Here is an 18,078-nt window from a genome sequence, read left to right as displayed (position 1 = left end):
TCTGCTCTGAACCTTTCTTTGATTGCAGATACACATTAAGTCATCAGGGAACACCTGAATGTAGGGGAACAGCAGTCTAGCTGAACAGCAGGTAGTTGTCTCGCACCCTGCCACAAACAAGACTGTGAAGGTAAGACTGCACAGGAAGCTATGTACATTAAAAGATTCCATGAACAGTGCAAAATTGATAGAGGAGACATCCATCTTCAGTTATTTAGGCATTTTAAGTAACTGGGCTGACCATCTTCGCTATTATACCTCTTTTGGGATATTGAGAGAATATTTGACAAACAGTAAGTGTCTTACATTACAAGAGATTGAATAAGTTTTGGGGGGATGGTATGATCAGATAGAAATCTCCAGTGTTTTCTGGAATTGCAGTTTTCTCTCTCCAGCTATTGAGGCATTGGATGTGAGTGTTTTGGCAAAACCTTGAAACCCATGCTGCTGCTTACTTAAGTCTGTCTGATTTTTTTTTTTTAATTCCAGATTGTATGCAAAATCTTTGAGAAATGTTTTAGGACTGCATGGCATGTTCAGGGTGCGTCTCCAGCAAAGGCAAGTGAATTCTGAAATATTGCCATTAAGAAGAGCAGCTTTATTTGACTGTGCAATTCTCTGTGTGAGGAGCAGCCCTGAAAAGAGCATAGTGAAAAGTAGCACCAGTAAAAAGGCAATACCAAAGAAAAATTTCTGGAGAGACTCCTAAGCTATAAATGTCTCACTCACTCCTTGGGTTAAATCCTGGCCCCACAGAATTCTGTGGCTAAATTCTTGTTAACTTTGACAGGGCTGATACACCACTCTATTTGTTGGAGTTTTAAGAAGGTGAATCCTTTTGACATGTAGCTTTTATAAGCAACAAGGCACAACAGCTGTCCAAGGACAGCTCCCTAAATTCTATGAAAAACACCAGGGAAGGAAAAGGGAAAGAACTACTTTTCATTCAGGAGGCACAAGCTGCCCACGATATCAGAAAGATTCAGCAGAAGCAGAATGAATGATAATATAGCCTACCTAAATCCTCCTTATATTGAACAGGGCATGTGTGTAGCATGGTAAGCTAACAGACTTCTCGGAATAGGTTAAATCACCTTTAGGGTTCTTGTTGCTAAAGTAGAAAATGCCAGGATGTTATTCTTCATGATATCCAAAACCAGCAAGAGACTCTGTGATCCACGAGAGCTGACAAAACTCATTGCTCATGCAGTAGGTAGACGTTCTGTCTACATCATGCATTGTGACATTCATCTCACTTCGGAAATGAAAGGAGAATCCTGCTGAGTAAATTAGCATCAGTGGTAATACAGCTGTTAGCTACAAACATTTGTTTGGCATGAATCAATCTCGACTCTCCTGTAGTTTGCTTTGATGGCCTCTCTAGTATCTTGTTGACTAATGATGAGATCATGGTTTGTTAATCTAAGCACATAAAGAAAACATTCTGCCAAGCACAATGCAGACTCTTTTGCTGGGGTTTATTGCAGTTGTTTATAGACCTTTTGTTTACACAGGCATCCAAACCAATTTGTTGGATATTTATTTGGGTTACTCTACAGACTGCATGAGCACAGACCTGAACCCTATCTTTAATCTGTCTGCATTTTAATGGGTCATAGTTTGATCAAAGTAGAAACCAGCCATTTAGGATACATTTCTTGTTGGCATGGGCTTCAGATGTTTTGTGTGTTATCTGTAATTCACATCTTGAGAGCATTTAAGAACTGGAGAGAGTCGCAGGCCACTCTGATTTGGAGGTAACACATTTGGTTTTGAACAGAAGTTATTAGAACTCATTAAAATTTTGCAACAAGCAAAATACAAATTTTAATCCAGCTAGTGCTTTAAATGCACATATTTTTAGATTTATAACTTCTTGCTCTCCATAATCATCTCTCATCTTAAGCCCAGAATGTACTGCACCCAACTATTCTATGTGCACCAGGAACTTACAGATACACAGTTCCCGTTGAAATGGAACACACATATACAGATATCACCAGACAGTTCACAGCACTCAAAATGGCTGTATTTGCAAAGCCTGTAACTGAATTCTCAGATTTGAGTGGAAATAAGGGCAAATGATCAGCTTCTGATGGCTGCTTTTCTCTGCTATTTGAAGACCTCTCACTTTTGCTACTTCGCAAAAGTTCTTTCAGAAAATAAGAAGGTAATATGAAGAACCTCTCTGCTTTTCTCGTATGTGTAAAAAATGTCCTCTCATCAGCAATTGTCCTGGAAATAAATAAGGTCCACTGTTCATTTAACTGGGGAAGAGACTTGCATAATCTCTCCTGTACTTCTGTTGCAGCCCAACAGCAGACATGTGGGCAAACCAGACATCCTGAGTTTGGATCTGTTCTTAAGCTCAGAAGATATAAATGACTAATTTTTATTTTAATTAAAAAGTTGCTAGTAATTTTTCAGAAGAAACTCAAATAGACAGGAATACACGGAACAGTGAAGAAGCTGAGGCAGAGAGGGGTAGAGTAAAAAGGAAAGGCATGTATAGTGAACAACTGGGATAGTGTGGGAGATGATAGCTGAGCTTTACAGAACTACTCTCAAGGTCCTGGTGAGTGAGAGTTTCACCCTACAGCTAGGGACCAGAAAGATCAAGGAGAAATACAGTATTATGTAATGAGATATTTAAATTGGTTATGGGCTTTCAAGGGAAGGTAGGAAAGAGATAGGAGCAAGTGTTGACATGGTCAGATTGGATGGAAGAAAGATTGGTTTTGGCAGTTTAAGTTTCATCTGATTGTGGAAGATGAGGAAAAAACGTGTCACTGTAGCCTGAGAGGAGGTTGCCATAATTAAGCAGGATCATGGATTAGTCCTGGTTCACTAAAAACAACACAGTAAAAATAAACACTTTTGTTAAAATGCTCATTCCAAACAAGCTGCTGAAGAGTATGAACCAAAGCAAGCAGAGAAGCCAAGAAAGCTGCTGGAATCTAAGGCGGCACAATATTTTTAGGCTTGCTTTCATACTCAGTATGATTTTCTGTCTTTCAGTGTGACAGTTGTCAAAGTGAAATTTGTAGCCTCCTGGGTGTCTGCAGAACCCTTCCTAGGGAGCTGTAGAAGGAAGAGTTTTGAGAGCCATGCACTAGGAGACTGGGAGAGGAGGTAATCCACGGCAGGATGTTTCATAAGAAGCAGGCAGGCTAAGGGATGAAAGAGTTGGCAGACTACTTTTTTAATGTGCATGAGCTAGCCCATAAATAAGGGGTCAGAAGGAAAGAGGGAGAGACATGGAATCAGTGATGGTACCACAGAAAAAGAGCTCTCTATGATTTTTCACATATTATTTGGGGGGGAGAGTGTGAAAAGTAAATAGTAGTACTTAAAACAATTTTTAAACCTCTAGAGAATCTAAGAAATAGGAAAGAAACAGGGAGTGCAAACTGGACCAGCAGCAGAAATTAGAAATCGGTATCATAAATTAGAAGTAATTTCTGTGTTGTCATTCCAGAGGAATGGGCTTGAGGCCTCACGATAGTCAGGAGTTTCAAGAAGTACTGGACTAATGCATGGCTGACAAGGTCATTGGTTGCTATTGAATACAATTGCCCACATGCACCTTGGGGCTCAGGAAGTCTTTAAATTGTTGATTACCATAAGCTGTGAGGCTACAGCAAGGAAATGATCACTCCACACATGCTCCCATCTTCTATAAGCATCTGTTACTGGTCATGTTGCAAGATAAGGTGCAAGGCTGGATGGATCTTTGGTGTGGCTATGTCAGGTTTTATTGACTTAAGGTCATGAACTTGGCCTTTTGGCTCATATTTCTATGGATTAGGTTTTACAAATTTTGGAAAACATTAGTATTAAATTTTTTGTAGGAAGTGCAGCCTATGTTCAGCCTTTAAAAAAAACTTTGCAGGAAATAGATAATAATAACCCGGGTTTTGTGATTTTTACAGGCAAATGGGGAGTTTTCATTAGCTGTAAGTATATACTTCAAAGGCAAAAAATTTATATTTTTTTCAAAAAGAACCTCATGATGAAAACTTGAGAAAAACCTGTGCTTTGGACATTTACACTTGAAGATCTTGGCTTTTGTACTGATAGGTTTTATCATTAACTTGCTCGAGTTGAAAGTACTAACTGCCTTAACTAGCACCTGGATGAAATGGGGGAACAGAAGTTAATATTGTGACGTTCATATATCTGATGGCTATCGGAAATCCACATCACTGGAGTGTTCAGTTGATATGCCTCAGGCAAGACCAGAAAGACAAAATATTTCCATTATTAATTCATTAGAAATTGAAATCTGTTTTGGAGAAGTCAAAGACTCTATAGTACAGCTCACATCACAGCATTGTGTTTGAATGTTACAATGTTGACTTGCTGTTACAAAAATTCAGTGTTACAGGAAATCAGAAACAATATGGAATAGTTTACACTAACTCTGCATTAAAACGTTCCATCTGTTTTTGCTTTAGGTTCTTAGAGAATTGCTTTTTCATCTCTGTAATGCTTTTCACTTCCTATTAGAAAGGCTTTTAAAGGTAGGCACCAAGTTAGTACAAAAACCACAGCTTTTGAGTTTAAACGCCTATTAAAACTCAAGCTGTCTGGAACTACAGTAAAAATTTATTTTGGCTACAAAAGACAACTTTGAAACCTAACCCATCTGTATTTCTCCTCATCCAAATAGTGCAACATCCTGTATAATAGAATATTTATCTTAAACAGAGACCACATATCTTTATGAAAAAAATTGTTTCAGCTTTATTTATGGGGGGTAATCAGCTCATATGAAAGTTCTCAATATTCCAGGATACTAATATAAATTGGTTACAGGACATGTAACGACTAGAGTAATTCACAGAATAATCTGAAATCTGATGTTGTCATTGACTTAGAATGTAACCTGTGTATATTATATTCTAAAATTGCCACAGAAATTCATGTACAGGCATCTAGTAATTGCAGAACAACTGTGTGTGTACAAATTAGGCATATGACTGTATCTACATTTTACTGATAATTTTAGGCTCGCGTATGGCAACTTCCAAACTAAATTCCAGGATAATTCCATCAGAATAATTCATTTGAAGTAACGGAGCAGGTCTCTGCAATCCCTGGGCCCACCAGGGAGATACCCACACATATCTAGTAGGGCTGCTTGGTCAGTGAATTTACCAACTCAAACAAAAACCAAATTGGCTCACTGTGAAGAGTAGTATCCCTGGGGTGCATAAAAACTCCCACTGCCACAAGTGGGAGTCAGACATATCAAAGAGAGGCTGGATCCCTGGGGTTTAGCTCCCTCCATACAATAGTTTGTCAGATTTTGAATTGAAAAGGGCTGGGTTTAGCACTCTCCAAATATAACCAGCCCTGAAACTCCCACTGAGATTCTTTTCTGTCTGCCTTCAGACGATGAGATAAGGCCCCTTCCCCTGTGACTTCAGTCTGGAGTACCTCTATCATCCCCATCCCAAACCTGTTAACAGCCAGCTTTGCACGTATTTGAGAGCAAGACATGATCTGAGTTTTGAGGGATTTGTTACTCTTTTCTGTAGATTACAGCCTTCATCCTCAGACCAAACCTCCTCTGTAACATCTGCATCATAGACTTGTAACAAGACATTTTGGCATCCAGGAGACAACTGACTCCATCTTCTGGCCAGGTTCCTTCCATCACATTGGCAACATACATACACCTTGGACAATCTCCTTTTTTCCCTGCACTCCTTCCTTTTTAGACCTCCTCCTCATCCTCAATACACTTGAATGCAGCACCAAAGTTGAAGTACATTTGCCCCAGTTTGCCCCCTTCCTCTCCCCTTTTCCCCAAGTACACCAAGATACACAAATTATGGATGCTAAAGCAGCATTTATGTGTGCTGTGATAGACACAGGATGTTCTGCCTACTTGCCTGTGATTCACATCCTCATAAGCCCACAGGAAATCCCACTAATATTTTTCCAGGCATATCTCCTATGCTGAGGTGCCGAGCACAGCAGGGGCCAGAGGAAGGGAACCATTTCTGCTTTGGAAGTACTGTGGTACGTAAGTGTAGCTGGGAAGGACAGACCACTGTTATTTAGATGTAGCTTTTACTCAGTGACAGCGAGAAATGTAGCACAAGCATTTAATACTATTTCTGTAAGTTTTTGCTCATATTTTACAGTAGCATATCCTGGAATCCTCTTACCTCAGTGGATCCAGTAAAAGCAATTTTATCAATGCCAACATGAGATGCTATGGCTGCACCAACAATTGGACCAAATCCTGGCAAAATATTGACAACTCCTGGTGGAAAGCCAGCCTGTTAAAATAGGAATGAATTAAGGGAAGCATGATTTATGAAAACTGACAGAGCACGTTAAACCAGGCATGTGCTGGTAGCTCCTTCTCCACAAGGAGAGACAAGAGACATTACTCCTGTCAATTATTCTTACCTCCTTGATGAGGGCTCCCATATAGAGAGCGCTGAGTGGTGTTTGTTCTGCTGGCTTAATAACTACTGTATTGCCACAGCACAGAGCTGGAGCAATCTTCCATGCAAACATCAGCAGGGGGAAGTTCCACTGTAGGAAGAAATAAAAGTTGATAGATGGAAAAATATTGCAGTGGTGTTTTGTTTTCAAGATGTCAAGCTGCTACCTCACTTATTTCTCAGGCTGATCTTTCCCAGCACAAAGCAAGGATTTTTTTTAATTACTGCTATTAAGAAAGCAACAACAGTGACCTTTTAGTTCTTTCTCTCCTGTTCAAAGAAATACAGCCCACACCCGCAGTCTTCATAAAAGAATCTTCTGTTATCTGTTAATTTTTTAGTCGCAACTTCTAATTTCATTTACTGTTTCGCAATTGGCACTTTTAATTCCCCCATATAAAACAGTTTTTTCTGATACATTTGGAGAGAACTATTTGTTCATGCTGAAGCATTTTTGGATGTAAATTTACTATCCCTGAATACATCTTAAGATATAAAATTTATACTCAAAATGATATAATCCTTAATTGATGGAATTACATGAAAAAAACCCATAAATGTCAATGCTTAGTCAAAGCATTTCATTTTCTTGAAAACTTCTTACTGAGCAATTTCTATGGAAGATGTTAAAAGAACAGTAAAAAACAAGTTGAGAAACACTCTGCTGATACAAAATTTTTTATCATCATTAATTTCAACTTAGTTTAACTGCAGCAGCAGATGTAGTGAATTATATTAGCTTGATCCACAAATAAGTTGTGTAACCAGCCTTTCTGCATCAAGACTTGATCCTAACAGGTTAAGTAGATAGTCCCACTGATTTCAGTGGAAATGCCAGAATATAAAAAATAACTGTATTTGCACAATCACTCTTATAAATGCATATAACAACCTCCTTCGGAAAGAAAATAGAAAATATCAGTCACAAAGAGTCTGCCACTGGCCAGAACACGTTATTGCCTGATGCATATCAGCTGCCACTCTACGGACATCTCTCTAGCCCCTGGCTAGCTTGAAAAAATACACAACTGTCTTTCCTTCACCGAACACCCAATTTTTTACTCCCTCAGTTGTTTATAAACTCTGGAGACAAAGTGATGTTTTAATTCCATCTCCAGTATATAAACCTGGGAAAGGAGCTATAGGGCCAACAGTGTGCTGACAGCCTGCACTCCTAACGGTATTGCAACGAGAGCTCTGATGAGGTTTTATAGGTTAGTATATAGCCCTGTTTATGCTACAAAGCTGCCAAAGACCACATGTTTTGATGGAAGCTAGGATGTGAAAGAGGATGAAGAGTTTAGTGTTAGGCTTGCTGTTTAGTTTTATTTTTGTAATAACATATTTGCTAATCTAATGGCTAAGTGCATGCAGCAGCCCGGGGCTGGACTCTGTGACTGGTAGCTGTGGAGGAAACATGTAACAGATTAGCAGCGGTGTTAGAATAGATGTGTATGACAGCCACGTTGGAGTTTTGGAGGACAAACTCAGGGGGAAGAATGAACCAGTATGGCAGATGGCTGAGTAACCTCAACAAAGAGTTTTACAAATCTTAGCTAAATAAATCCTGCTTTTGACATGATCTTCAGCCCCTGGACAAGTTTTTTCAACAGATATGTCAGTTAAGTTCAATGACACAAGCCTAGGAGATGTCCAGCAACTTTGGGGTTAGATGTTGGGGTCATCATTTTGCAAATGCTTATCCATGTTCTTGGCTGAAGAATGGGGACAGAGTGGTGGAATCATCCGTTCATAAGGACCCTTGCAAGTCAAGCTGGGAGAGTGCATAGGTGTTTGCAGGACGGGTGTAGCCACACACTCGCTGAGACGTTTGCATGTTTCTCTGAGTTTCTACAGAATACCAAGCACAATAGCCGCCCCGTAACAAAGACATGAAATAACTACAAATATAAATAGGGCAAAAGGGCTTAACATTGTTAAGTAATCTTTTCTGGCTGCTACTCTTTTAATGGAATTGCTGCATGTTGCTGTTTAGTGGCTTTGTGGTTAACATGAACAAAAGGAAAAAACAACATCAACAAAAATTTCAGAGAATGTCATGATTAGTTCCCCAGTGCTCTGTCAAGGAAAAAATCTTCCACACAATATTTTAATAGCTATATGTGAGCCTCCCATTGAAATTTCTGCCAAAGGCGGTTAACTGGTTCTTCTGAAAAAGTTGGTTTCTCAGTATAATTCCCATGCAGTGTTCAGCAAGAGTATATTAAGGTTGTATATTGGGGTGTAGGGGGAGTATTAGATTTGATGAAATGCTGTGTTTCTCTCTCATAACAAATAAAACAAACATTTCATGTCTTTCATTAGCTACACAATGTTAATTGTAATGATATATCTCCTGCAGTTTCCTTTTCTCCTGCAGCCTTGTAAAAGAAATAGCAGGAAAGAATGGAATTAAAATGCATAAAATTCTCCCAGGAACTGAGGAGCCTGTTAAATCACAGTAAAAACTAACTAAATAAAAAGACTACCACAGCAAAGCATCAATTTTCCATAAGCTGTGTGAACATCCATAACCACTGACGGCATATTAACACTGTGTTTTGCTTTGCTTGTTTTAATCATGAGAATTCTACGACTTGAGAACTTAACTCCTAATAACAGAGCCTAAACCCTATTAGCATGTTCAAATAAGCATTTGCAGGGAGGCTGTTAAAGATATGTCAACAATATGAGCTCAGCTTTTTTCGTAATGGAAAACACACATAGCTGAGGACCATGTTTTATGTGTCTTTAAAGAGAGCTGGTTCAAATGAAAATAAATAGAAAGCGCTAGTAGAGATACTCACAGGGATGATCTGTCCACACACTCCAATGGGTTCGTGTCTTGTAAATGTAAAATAATCTCCATCTGAAACAGATGAGCATGGTTACTCTCAAGTGCAGTTTGACTTGGCATAGAGAGGAGAAAAAGCTCTAAGGATCAGCCTTTGATGGCAGTAAAAGAAATAAAGAAGTCATGGAAATGTTTTTTCATGAGCAAGCATGGGAAACCTAGGTTCAGGAGCAACCTAGTTGTTCTTTCTGTAGAACAAAGGAAGCAGGCATCCCATCACAAAATAAGCTGCTTTGTTTCTTGGGAAAGAGGACAGGCCGTACCACACAAAAAAGGGCAGTAGCAAGGAAGCCACTTACTGGCCTCTGCTGATTTCAGGGTGAGAGAAGTGAAGAAAGAGTCGCAAAGGCAATTTCCTGAAAGGCATGACTGGAACACAGCAATAGAAAGGTATATACAAGCGGATGTGGGATAATAGAGTAACACGCGTCTCACTCATCTTCCACTGAAGACATAGGCAGTTTGAAGTAATAGAATGATACACCACATGATATGATGTAGGTTTTTTCCCAAATGATAAAGAGCAGGAAGATGACCTGCTTTGTGTGGGGACCTGTTAAGGTATTGTCTAACCATCAGCCTTGTCAGTGTGCTTGGCCTGCATCTGTGCACAGTAGATTTACAGCACTTTTGTACCTAAATTGAGTATTGTAGCTGCATAAACTAGCCCAGGCTCAAACCACCTCTGAATTTAGGTCAAATGTTTTTCAGTGAGGCTACAGCTGAGGGAAGGGCTATGCTAAAGGTATGAGCTGAATGTGCCTCTTGGCCTGTAGTGCTTGGTCATCTAGAAAAACTTGAATCTCTTTACTTAGAAAAATCATTTCAGCTAAGTATGTGCTAATGACAAGAAGGTTACCTAGGCTCAATCACAGGAGATGATTTACCAGGATAGGAAGCAGTCAGACAGACGAAGGCAGTAAGAGGAGGCGAGATTACAGTGCTTCTGCTCCCATTGTCACTGCCCAACGTAGGGTTATGTGCTTCCCTTCACGTGGTGTCAGAGCATGGGGGCAGCTGTGGCATCTACCCCATGCAGCCTGGTGCTGCAGCCAGCCTTGTTCAATATTGGGGCAAGACCTAACTTCACAACATTTTGGGAACCTGCTGCAATGTCCTGTACTATACATCTGGTAACAATAAATGGGTTAATCCATAAACTTCTTGGGTTTAAGTAAATACTTCAACTTAAATTTGATTAGAAGTAACTTATTTTCAGTCTGGTTATTTCTGTACATCTACTTTACAGGAATTGCTCCATAGAAACCTGAGCTAGAGTAGCTAATACATCAGCTGGGGGCCAGATACAGGATAATTATGAGAAAGGTAACAATAGTCTGCAACCAAGACAAGGGACAGAACAGAGGAGATGAGGGAGGGGGAGAGAGAAGAGATTCACATCAGGAAAAGGAGGAAGAAAATAGTTGGTCAGTCAGTTTGCTCTGCATTGACAAAATGTCATTGCACCCTTTTGATTTCTGGATGCTTAACAACTTCCCAGTGGAAGTTGTTTCACAAATTGAGATGTGTGTGATTTTTCTAGGTTATCTTTCACAGATGCTCGCAGTGGTTCACAGATCATAGGAAGAATCATCAGACCAGAGAGAAGTAAAGTAGAAGTCAAAATACAGATAAGTATATCCAGGCAAACCTGTCTAAGTGCCCAAGAGGCACATAGAGGAGTCAGATAAAAATACCAGCTTTCACTTGGTAGTACTGAGAGGTGGATTCTCAGCCAGAAGGATGGTGACAACATAACAGTAACACAGTTATGTTAGCACTGTCTGACTTTAGATTGTCACTGCATAATCATTGCCACATGTCTGTGTGCTTCATAACTTAAAATTATAGATAACCTGAACCCGCTTGCCAAGTCAGACGAACAGTGGTTAATTCTACCGAATGCAGGCAGAACATTCTTTCTGCAGAGCAATACCTCCCATTCAGAGTTGTTTGCCCTGCTTTCTTCCACTACACTCTAGACAGCAGCCCTTTTTGACACCTACTTCCAAAGGCCACCATCCACAGACTGGATGGGATCTTTGAGGGTGCTTTCTAACAATATATTTATGAACATACGCAACTTGAAGTTATTCAGAAGCTTCAGATCCTCTGGGCAGACCACAGATGTATTTGAGCCACCCTGTCCCTAATATAAACTAAGCTGTTGCCATGGCAAAATAACTCAAGGTTGATGAAGTGAATCACTTTTTCTGAACAGTGAGCATAGAAAGCTCCCCCATGCTCAGAAATTAAATAGGAGACTTTTAAAACATTTTAGAGTTTTAAGATTAGTTTATACATGTCATGCTAATGACACTTATGCTAAGATGCTGTTGCTGATGATGGTTACTCTTCTCCTTCTACTAGCTGGCAGCCAGAAGAACATTGCTCGAGAGGGATCTGACAGTCTGATCCCACATCCAATCTAAAAATTTGTCTTAAAAGTTTTTTTAATACTCAGGTGACGTCAACTGGCATTCTTCAGTCCTCACTGATATCAGCAGAGCCAGATCAATGTGCAGCTGCTTAGCACCTGGCCCCAAGATTTTTGTTTTTTAATCAGAAAGAAAGCCCCATTTATCCAGGGATCTCACTTTGGGACAGCAATACCTTCCACAGATGTGTTTGCTCGGATTTCCATCAGGAGTCTCTGTCCCAGATATTTTATTTGGATAACAATCATAATACAGCCACATGCCTCATACAGGAGCACTCAGCAAACAAGTGGTGAGGAGAGCTGAGTTGATTCTTTAGTAGTTCTTTATGTAGCTTATCATATATTGATGTAAAGATATATTTTTTCTTGCATTCAGTTTATTAGTTTAACAGTGTCTGCCCTAGCCTCATTCTGTTTTAATTTAAATCATCAAGGCTTTCTGCATGGGAACAAACAAAGGGCAGTCTGAAGGTTTTAGCAGCTCTGGGACCAAAAGGAATGTGACTGTAAAACACACTGTTGTTCTACTTATCTATCACTTGCCTATTTGTATTTAGAGGAAGAGAAAACCTCAACAGAAACAGATGAAAGATTGGGAGGTTTCAGACTTATTAGCACACTGAACAGAAAGAGAAGGAAATCTAATAAGGTTTTTACTTTGGTTTTGTTGTCTTGTTTGGTTTTCTTTGATGAGCTGATGGTAAGTGAATGTAAAGAGCACCATTGTTTAACTGGCCTTGCTCTAAAACAGCTTTATAAGAATGACAAATTTATGGTGTGAAACTAGTGGAATACAGAGGAGTGTTAAAATCAAGAGGAAGAACTAACTGATACCCTGAAAATCTGTGAATGGACTTATGATTCTACACTTCTGCTAACTCTGCTTGTTAGCACTGAAGTTTGCATTTAGGAAGGCCTGCTGAAAATGTGCCTTCTTCTCCCCCAGCGTAGCCCACCTCACTGAAAAAAATCAGGGTTTTCATCTGATACACTACTTGAGGACAAGAATAAGCAGAGAATATTTATTCTCCTTAACCTGGCAATGCCTTTTGGTGACTGACCTAAATTCTGTGTACCTGCAGGACTAGCGAGTGAGGAGGTGGCATTCACTGACCAGGGAGAAAGGGATTAGGGAACAGGAAATTTGCTGAATATATGAATTTATGGTGTGCTCTGCACTTTTTCATGTTTAAATGTGAAGTGCAAGCAGCAAAACCAGGATTAATGAATCTCAGCCTAACTGAATTTGTCAATCTTCAGTAGTCCTTATAGGAGAGTCTACACCTGAAATATTGTCATTTCTTTGATGAAAATATACTAGTGATGATAAACATCAGTCAGTACACACCACAGTTTTAATAAGCTGAAACACCATGATGAGTAATGCCGCAGTAACAGTTACATGATCTGTTTTCCTCCTGAAAATTCTGGGGCTGCATTTTCAGTTTATCTGCTTGCTTAACTTTGATAGTTTTGTGCTTCACTGTACGGAGGCAGTCTAGTGTACTTCAGATACTGTGTTACATAATGCAATTTTATGGAAATAGATGGGCAACAGCAAAATTCATTTACTTGTGAGTGTGCCTTTCTGGTCTCCTTCAGTAAAGTGTAATAAACATGTATGTGCAATCAACAGTGTGCACCACGAAGCCAAAAAGAATCCATAGAATAAATGTTTGTTTTCCTTACTGGTTTTCCAAAGATTTATTTTATGCATGTGAAAGATAAGTACATTTATCTTATTGACTGCACCTCCATAAAATCATTCTTTGCTGTCATGTGCCATTTTGTGTAATTATAGCAGTTGGTACATCTAGTTCAGACTGCAAATGAATATGTTCACAACAGAAAATGCAGCCTGTATTTGTTGAACACCTGGGAGGGAGGGGCAGGAGGGAGATACTTGTTAAATAAAAATAATGGTAAGGATTTTTTCTTTCCTTATCTCTTTAGAAAAATATAAGAGCAAAATAACTAATTTCCTAGCACTCATAAAGATTTATACATACAACATAAAACTCATCCCACTGAATAATTTGAAGCAGGATATATAACAAACTATATTTGATACGTATGTTCAGTTCTGTACAGTAACATCACAAATTCTCTCAAAGTATAAATTTATTTGGATCCAGTGTTAGTCCCAAGTAAAATGATTTGTATAGGCAGCAAGAAGACAGATATTAATAAGATATATACACAAATATACCAGTTCTTAAACAGGCAGCTAACACTATTTTATGTTAGTGTGCCAAGGTATTTGTCAGGCTTACGCTGCGTCCATTTTTATAAGTGTAACAATATTTAAATGTAGGTATTGAGCTATCTCCTTCTCAGATGGACACGTGCAAAAGAAAGAAAACACTCTTTGAGATGGGCATGTGGGGCAGAACAATAGCAGGTCATCTTGTCCAGCCCTTGCTGACTTAACCTCTGCTTCAGCAACATACTACACACTATAAGACCAAAACAAGGTTCTCTTCTACCTTTCACAAAGCTGTAATCTATTAAGGCATTTGGCCATGAGATGGTTTAGGCGCGTACCTGTGTTTTAATCCCCCTTACCTACAGGAATGGTCATTCCATGGATTTTGTCTGCCCAACCGGCGTAATACCTCAGGGTCTTTATGACTCCCTGAAGATCTACATAGAAAGCTTGCAAGAAAGGTTTGCCACTGTTCAATGATTCCATAGTCTAGGGGATAAGAAAAAGTTAAGAGATATCAGCACAGTAGCATTTTTAGACTATTGTACTTAAGAATGCACTGTCTTAACAGCTCTCGAATCATGAGAGATTTTAATTAAGACCAAACCGTTATGCCTTGGCATAGTCTTAACCCACGAGGCTCAGAACAACTATCTGATCCCTTGTGTTATTTCTTTTTGCAAATGTAAACAAAAAGCATTTTCCTTAAAAAAAAAAACCACAACTGGCTCCTTCTGGAGTATTCTGGAATGACTATGATTTTAAGAACATGTGCGTGCATGTTTATGTGCATGTGTCTGTCTGTCTTGGGGGTTTGTGTGTGTATCCACATGCATGTACATGTGCCTGTATGTATTTTGGACCTAAAAGCCACTGTGTTTGGTCCAGATATATAAAAGCTAAATTGCTTTAATCAGGAGCCAAGATAAAAATGCCTGTCAAACTAGGTTCTGTTATGTTAATAACAGCTAAGGGGCTCCCTGTAACCCCATATTAATGATCTGAATCCATAAAGAGAAGAATGGACATATCCCTCTTTATGTAATTGATGTGAATGTAAAAATTTCTCTGTGTGGCTGCCAAGACTCCTGCTGAGGTCTGAGATATCTATACTGTACAGCCAGCTTATTTATTGCCATCAAATAAACCAACTCTCCTCTAGGGAAGCTCATAAATTAACAAGCTAATGTCCTTACGTTTAAGTTAATATTCCTATTTTTAAAAGTATCTTATAAGCTATCCTCTTAGGGGTTCCTAAGATCATTTAGCAAAAAGAATCCAATAAAATATTCTAAGATGTTGAGTAGCTTAACTCTTTCTCAATACCTATCTAATAGAAATCATTAAGAATGGACAAAGTACGCCCATGTGTAACACACCAACCATCAAATGAGTTTCTATAGAGAAGAATGGAGGCCTAATTCTGCACTGACTTATATCCCCAAGGGCAATTAATGGCATTGCCTGCAGTGCAATTCAGTAAAGAACTTGGGTCTAGAAATACAAATCAAATAACAGGCAGAGTAAACTTGATTTGCTGTGCATTTCCTTCTCCCTGTGGCGATTTTACAGTATACATTGGTGGTAAGATGATTTAAGTGTTGACAAAGCTGGAATTAAGATGTTCACCAGCTTAGTTCAAAGCACTTGACATGCGGAAAACAACATTAACAATGCCGTTGCTTAGATGGCTTCATAGATGAGCAAAATAGTGCAATACCCAGAATTCATGTTACCAGTTAAATGTCAGTAAGCATTTCACCTGCCATTTCATTAACATCTGCACAGCTCACTGCACTCAGTCTTCCATTTTTTATTTTAGAAAAGTTACAAGCCCACATAACAGGCATACATGTATGTATCATTTGTCTGATGTCCTATTTAAAGCTCATTTGAGTCAACTGGAAGACTCTTCTTGACTTCGGTGAGCTTTGGATCAGGTCTTCAGTAGACAGTCAGCCATCTCAGCCATCAAGCTGAGTGTAGTTTTCAAACATAATTCACATTAACATATTTATGAAATAATATGCCTTCAGAATGTAAAACTGACAGGTGATTTGACTGTTGATTTCCATGTGCTACTTACAGCAAGAATTGCCCTGTCTCTTTCGACCAAGTCTGCTAGCTTATCCAAAAGATGGCCTCTTTCTGATGCATCCATTCTCCTCCAAACTGAACCTAGAGAAAAAGCAAGGCGAGCTGCCCTCACTGCTTTGTCCGTATCAACCTGTCAAGAAGGAAGAAGAAAACCAAAGGCACTGAGGTAAATAACATTACCAGGCTTATGAAATTTGTTGTTGTACCACTTTAGTGACATGATGGATTTTAGAACTGTGATAAATAAAAGAACTGTCCGACAGCACTATTCTGGACCTGTTGCTTTGACCTATTTATACATTTCTACCCATTCACACGAGGAGTTACCTTGTCAGCTTCCTCGATCTCACAGATCTGCTCTCCTGTTGCTGGATTATATACCGGGAATATTCTCCCGCTTTCAGAATTTTGCCACTCATTATTGATGAAAATCTAGAAAAGGAAGAAAAGTCATCAGTCCTCCTACATGAACAAACAATAGCGTATATAACAACAAAGTCCTGGGAAAGGCTGCAGGTTCTAATGCAAAACAGTTGAAACTTATTTATGCCCATGAAAATAACAGTTTTTAAGAGTTCAGACTAATGGTCAGCCCCTGATGTCTTCCTGTGTTCTGTGGCAGTGTTACCATAGAACCAACATCAAACTCTAAAAAACTTGGTTGACATTCAAATTTGGTTCAAAAACTATAACAAATAACCTAAGAAAAGACATCAGAAAGTATCAGAGAAAAAGCCTTGAAACTGCTGGAGACAAGTCAAGGATTTGGGGTAATCATTCAATTCAGTAAGTAAACATTTGGTCACTGATACAACCCAGTCAAGGCTGAATAATCTCAAACATCACAGTTCTTCAACAGTCAGTTGATTATGGCTACAGTGATGGCTTGCAGCACAGAATTAACTTGCTTATCTGCTTGGAACAATGGAAATGTTAAATTCTCTCGTGTTGACATAATTTTAATTGTCATGGGCAAACCAAATTTGAATTTTAATGGTGCTGACAAAAGCTGTCTTGAAAGAGGTAATGATGAATGAGTTTATTTAAAGCAGATTTTTACAGGTAGCTGCATACATGCCAGTTATTTTCTACTGAATGACTTTCAAGAACAGGATGCAATTATTTATCAGCAAATATAAGTCACCCTAGGAAAATGACTGTGTGAAAGCTTTTCCAGGTATTCAGACTCTTCCTGTCCTTGAAATCTTTCTAAGAGCAAATATGTTCAAAAAGTCCAGGCACCATATGGGTTCCTTGGAGTTTAGTTATCAATGTTCTTTCATTTTATTCCATGAAATACAATTTTAAATGTGTAAGGGGACATTCTGGCCTCATTGAATTCAATTGGAATTTTACCACTGACTTCACTGGAGGCAGCAGTTCACCCCTATATAGAAGGAATATTCACCACCCTTTTTTGCATGAGGGGTTAAGCTGTGATTATAGAGACAGGGACCTTTCTCTGGTTAAAACAAAGCAAAGCCCCACCCATACAAAGCATACACCCCATATGGATCCTACAACTGTAGATGAGTAGGAAGCTGAGGGACCCTTTGCAAGATCCAGGACTCTCAGTTCCAGTCAGAGACAGTCAGGTGGTAGAAACTAGCCTATCTGTTTAGATCATAGCTCTGGAACAAGAATGAATAATACATTAAGTATTGGTCCAATTTCCTCACAGAACCGCCATGGATGCTGGGACAAAAACTGTCTCACTGATTAGGCAGACTAAACATCACAAACGACTTGTCCAGAGTAGTACTTTGCCACCTCTTTACTCTTGCACTTTCTACTGTCTTACTACCATGCAATAAAGAAGCTGCTACCTTTGTATTGGTACATGGCTCAGGTCAGCCAGATGAGCTCTGGGAGATGATGAAAGACAGTCCATATGTAAGGACTTTGCTTAAATGGTATCATGTTTTGTTGGCTCCTTTTTGTTTTGTTTTGTTTTGTTTTCTTTATAGCAAAGTTTGATGTGGCACAACAGGACAAAAAATTACATATTTTTCATGTA

At 39.1% G+C, this 18,078-nt stretch overlaps 1 protein-coding gene across 2 annotated transcripts in view; it reads right to left on the bottom strand.

Moving 5' to 3' along the window:
• ALDH1A2 (aldehyde dehydrogenase 1 family member A2) overlaps positions 1-18,078 on the bottom strand; it is a 56,442-nt gene that overhangs the window by 15,424 nt on the left and 22,940 nt on the right. For both annotated transcript variants that reach the window (XM_075100244.1, XM_075100243.1), the window contains exons 2-7: positions 16,389-16,493; positions 16,051-16,191; positions 14,324-14,453; positions 9,272-9,333; positions 6,427-6,555; positions 6,180-6,293 (exon numbers count right to left, since the gene is read on the bottom strand). In XM_075100244.1, coding sequence (XP_074956345.1) covers positions 6,180-6,293; positions 6,427-6,555; positions 9,272-9,333; positions 14,324-14,453; positions 16,051-16,125 — 510 coding nt within the window. In that variant the 5' untranslated portion in view covers positions 16,126-16,191; positions 16,389-16,493. The remainder of the gene's footprint in view (positions 1-6,179; positions 6,294-6,426; positions 6,556-9,271; positions 9,334-14,323; positions 14,454-16,050; positions 16,192-16,388; positions 16,494-18,078) is intronic.

This window comes from Phalacrocorax aristotelis, chromosome 7, assembly GCF_949628215.1.
Source record: "Phalacrocorax aristotelis chromosome 7, bGulAri2.1, whole genome shotgun sequence".
Taxonomy (NCBI): Eukaryota; Metazoa; Chordata; class Aves; order Suliformes; family Phalacrocoracidae; genus Phalacrocorax; species Phalacrocorax aristotelis.
Note: the sequence above shows the minus strand (reverse complement) of the source record. Positions and strands in the feature narration are given on the sequence as shown.